A 4,969-nucleotide genomic window follows, 5' to 3' on the forward strand; every position below is an offset into this window, starting at 1 on the left:
TAACAACCTCGCGATAAGCTTACGTGCTCGTTGGTGGTCGTAGTGGTGGCGGTGATGGAATTCCGCACTGGCGATACTGCGATGCATTCACGTGAGAAGGAAAAGAGGTCAAGAACCGAAAACAAAACAACAACAGTAACGGTAACAATAATAAGAGTAACAAAAACAATAGTGAAATGTCTGTTTACTAACGCCGAAAACATCCCTTTTATTGTCTTCCTTATATATATATATATATATGTACATAAATATATAAAGCAACATAACGAGCCACTGGTCACAAAGACACATGGGCTACAAACAGAGGAGCTGATAAGTAAAACACCACATGGTGATGGAAAAAAAAAACCTTACCCGTAAAAGGAAAAGCGAAGTGCATGCGGGCGACCACGACCTATTTTCAATTTTTCTCTTGTTATGGGGTCGTGACCTTTTCCCGATTACAATACCGCCCGAGCGCTTCAGTGAACACATGCAACACATTTTCTCCGGTTTCGTTTGCTCACTGCGTCGGACACTCCAAACAATGGTGCTACAGCTTTTATAGGAGAAAACAAACAAGCGGTTGGAGACAACACGCCTCAAATGCACTAGCGGACTCGAGTTTAAAGGGCAAGAAAGGCACCGTTACACTCCCCTCCCCACTTTTTTCCCTTGGTGTGTGAAGGAAAGTCCCATCCATCACCTTCCACTCTACTTCCTCCCATCCTTAACATCTATATATATATATATATATAGATATAGATATTATATGTGTGTCATTTCCCCACCATCGGTGAGAATCGCATCTTGTCTGTGCGTTCCACCTAATGTCTCCCCTCCCATCCACATAACATGGCATACGCCCACCATACATGCACACACACACACACAAAAGAAAAACATGTTCTGTTTACGGTACGTGTACGCAAGCAGCGATTACTAAAGCGTGAAGTCGGGTGTTATCCTCGACGGTTTTCCTTTCATCCTTCCGGCCAGACTACCGGGGGCACCAACCTGCGTCCTTTGATGCGAGAAATATTCTAGCTTTTGCAGTGGCTTGGGCCCAATAACCTTTTCTAATAAAGTCCTCAGACTACGGGCTAAGGACCTGAGCTTCAACTCATCTGAGCTGGCTGTCCAAATCTGCAGCGTTGTGGGTTTGTTCTGTCGCACCTTGAGCATCACGCCGTTGAGGTTCGTTGTACTCTCCGCCAAAGATTCCCCACTGCATGCCATGAGCATCGCCATGAAAGCATCATCCATTGTCTGCTTGTTATTCAAACCCGGCTTGTCTCTGTCAAATATTACGAAGGTGATTGTTCCACCATTCTTATTACGGGTGTGCTCCCAGTTCGGCCTAATGTCCCGACGGAACCAGTGATATGTGAAGGCGGGCAGCAACGTGGATGGAGGGGGCAGGTGCCTCCACAGGCGCCAGAAGCACTCAACATCCCCAACAAGGTGGACGAGAACCGGGTGATACGCTAACGGAGCTCCAAACGGTGTTGGATGCTCGTCGGCATAGAGGGCCCACACTGTATTAAACCGAACAGGCTCGGCAGGGGCCGGCTTGTCTAGCACCTCTACCTGAAACAAACTGGGAAGCATCGATCCGCTAAAGTCGTTCTCCACTATCTCACCTACGGTGAAGTTCTGCGTTGATGGTGCGCCGCTGGCATCAACAGAGCCACCATTGGCGGCAACAGCATCTTCCTCCGGGGGCGAGGCTATAGCCACAGCCTTTTCACCTACCTCTACCACTTCCTTTTCCTGAGGCTGAAGTGACGCTGGTGTCGTGTCCTTAAACTCTGTTGAAGGGCCCCGCTGAGCCTCAGGAGTGGCTGGGAACTTGGACGAAATCTTTGGGTTAGTAGGCGTATAGGGTGTGGCGCTAAGTGACAGCGGTTTTGCGCCCGCTTGCTGCACTGAATCACTCTTCCACACAGAAAGCGGAGGCACTGGCTCCACAGACTCCCACGCTTGTGGGACACCGCCTGGTGGGCCGGCAACATATGGAAGTACTTGCCCAACGAGCCCAAATCCTTGGGAGCCCTTAGGCTGGAATGGCTCTGCACTCGCGCGAAGTGTTGTCTGTGACGACGGCGCCACCTGCTGCTGTTGCTGCTGTGGTGGTGGTGGTGGTGGTGGTGGTTGTTGACGTTCCCCGCGGACCGGAATCTGCCGGGAGCCACCACCGTTTCCACGCCGACCACCGGATCCTGGTGTGCGGTTCCCCTTCGGTACAAATTCCTCCGCTTCTGGATTCATATAACCTCGCTGCCTGTTTGCTACTCTCCCTTATGTCGGAGGTTTACCAACTGTTACCTTCTCCCTGAAAACTAGAGAACAAAGAAATGACAAAAAATAAGGGTGAAATTACAAGTGCACAACAACTCCGTTGTGAAGCACCACACCACTTTTGGAGAGAAACGTATGCTGGCTCCGACGATGAAACTATTTGGACCTAACTGTGCGTGAGGTAAAGCTTCCGGGTGTATGGAAACGAGCCGCCCCCACAACACTCACGCGTAAAACATAATTTTTTCATACCAAACCTACGAAAACACCAATGTGACACGGCACCCCACCGTCCCTCACCTCTCCAATTGCCTCTTTCCCTTGTCAGCCTTTGGGACGCACATCACGGGTCCCAGCGTCCCCCTTGTTCATTTACACTCCCTTATCGTTGTGGTCGGCAGCTTCCTTCTGTTAACTTTATGTTCTCGAGTACCCAAAAGAGCAATGGCTTTCCCTCCTCGCCACCTCTGTCCGACTTGTTGGGTAGAAAGATACGTGTATTGCTGGTCACCGGTCTTACGGTGTGAAAAGCTAGGGTGCTGACAACCGAAATGAGGACACAGCTAGAAGAGCGGAAAAAAAAAATGGAAAAGAAACTAACAAGGGTGTAGGGACTAACAGGTGCAGTGCACTGCATTGTGTAGTAGATGCTGTTCAGTAGAGGAATCAGTTCTTTGCGGCACAAGCACCAACAACGTGATTCTTAAATCGCATGCCCAAGCCTTTACACGGTTCTTATTTTCCTCCTTTGTCTCCACAGGGGTCGTCCAGCTCGGAATGGCTTGCTTCGGTTTCAGATGTCCATCACAACTCCATCAATAACAACTGGCTCGTCCCGAGGGCGGCTCACACGCCTAAATGCACGCTGCAACTTCAGTATGTCCTTCCTTACCTCCTCGCCAAACGCCAAGGGTTCCATTTCACCGGAGTTTACTTGATGGAGCAGTGGACGCGCACGCTCCAGGAACTGATCTCCGTCACCACGCAGGGCTTCGTCAAGTTCATCGCTTTCGCAGCAGCGAACCAACTGCTCGACAACGGCAACAACCAGCGCGGCGTCTAGCTCCTCATCCTCCTCCTCGTCATCTTCATCTTCCTCATCATCACCGTATTCACCTTCCTCTTCTTCCCGCCCCTCATCCGCATCTTCACCGCCCAGCTCACAGCGCTCATCACAGTCAAGATAATCATGGAGTTCCCTGTCTTCGGCACAACGCTCACGCGTCCCTTCAGAACCACACACTTGTTGCAATTCAGTTTCGTCAACTGTGAGCGTGTAACCATCTACCGCCACGGCTCGGACAAGTCCATCATCATCAAACAGTGGCCGAGGCCTCCTTTCCACCCCGGTAGCGCACGCATTCAATTCGTCTTTTTCCTCCTCGCGGAAACGTTTGTGTGAATTCGAGAGGGTCCCAACCTCCTCCGCACGCAAATAATTCCGCAGCCCTGCCGCAGTTTCCCACAAGGCTGGTGCATCGACAACTTTCACACGGGGGCGCGTCGGCACCTCCGCAACCCCCTCAACATCCTCCACGAAATCGGGGTCCTCCTTTTCTTCCTTTTGCTTCAACGCATCCGCTTCCTGACGCATGACCATGAGATCCTCCGCTGGTGGCCTCAGGCATGCCTCTTCCTCCACCTCAACGGCAATTGAACCACTGCACCCGTTACCATTATGGAGAACCCCACAAACTTCCCCCATCATAGGCGTCCCCATTGCTGTGGATGCCACAGTTCCCTTATCATCGTCTTCGTCATCGCTGCTGTAGAGGAATACAAGTTTTGTGCGGCGCGCTGGCAATGCTGCTACATCCGTGCCAAAATCCATCAGTAGAGAGAGAGAGAGCAAACAAAAGATTGAACGAGTTTCCTCTTGGTTAGAGCAGCCGTCGCACTCGCCTTCACTGTTTGCCACCGCTAGCACCCCCGCGTATGTGCAGAGGGCTGATGGACAACTAGATGAACTAAAGGAGGTGTGAGAGGAGCAGCCGCTGTAAAGCTACCTGCAGAGTACAAAAAAAAAAAAAAGAAGTTTCCCTTCTTCTGTCCTTTCCATGGTAGCCATACACACACTCAGCGCGCGAGAATGTGGTGGAGGTAGAAGTTGTCGTAAAAAAAAAATAAAAAATGTGGGTTGAGGTGTGTTAGTGCGTGGCCTCGTCGAGGATGATAAGAAGCAGAGGAAAAGGAATTGCACCACAGGGAAAACTCGCGTGTGCATCCGGTGCTTACAGTAAAAGTACGAAAAGCAAACACAATAGCACGCACACAAAAAAGTAAAGAACACAAAATAATAGTAATAAGAAATACCAAACAGTGTCCACGAACCACATGACCGCGACAATGGAAGGTGTCATGTAACGTTGCTGCGGTTCAGTGGGGCAGTGAGGGGCATTAGCGCAGCCACTATTGTGGAGGTCATAGTTTAAAAGTCCCGCAGTGTAACATTCATCACATGGTTCGCTTATTTCTTATTGTTAAGTATTCTTAATAGAACAGAGAGAGGAAACAGTTTTCCCTCCACTGCGTACTTGATTGTACGAGCTTTTGGCTTTAGTTGTGCTTGAACCGTTGGATACACGTGCTTCAAACATCACAACGCCTGTTAAATACTTTCCTTGTTCCTCCTCAACAACAACCTGATAAAAATGTTTAAAAAACAGCTGGTCGTCTACCCCCCCCCCCC

The 4,969-nt window shown here is 50.1% G+C and overlaps 2 protein-coding genes across 2 annotated transcripts; both read right to left on the bottom strand.

The window, feature by feature from the left end:
• Positions 1-921: 921 nt before the first annotated feature.
• Positions 922-2,250, bottom strand: TEOVI_000514200 (eukaryotic translation initiation factor 4E, putative; the record flags this gene model as incomplete). The annotated part of the gene is made up of 1 exon (XM_067221235.1): positions 922-2,250. The coding sequence occupies one exon, from the start codon at positions 2,248-2,250 to the stop codon at positions 922-924; it is 1,329 nt and encodes a 442-aa protein (XP_067077336.1).
• Positions 2,251-3,073: 823 nt separating this feature from the next.
• Positions 3,074-4,111, bottom strand: TEOVI_000514300 (uncharacterized protein; the record flags this gene model as incomplete). Its single annotated transcript, XM_067221236.1, has 1 exon — positions 3,074-4,111. The coding sequence occupies one exon, from the start codon at positions 4,109-4,111 to the stop codon at positions 3,074-3,076; it is 1,038 nt and encodes a 345-aa protein (XP_067077337.1).
• Positions 4,112-4,969: the final 858 nt, after the last annotated feature.

This window comes from Trypanosoma equiperdum (assembly GCF_001457755.1).
Source record: "Trypanosoma equiperdum strain OVI genome assembly, contig: ctg_1366, whole genome shotgun sequence".
NCBI lineage: Eukaryota > Euglenozoa > Kinetoplastea > Trypanosomatida > Trypanosomatidae > Trypanosoma > Trypanosoma equiperdum.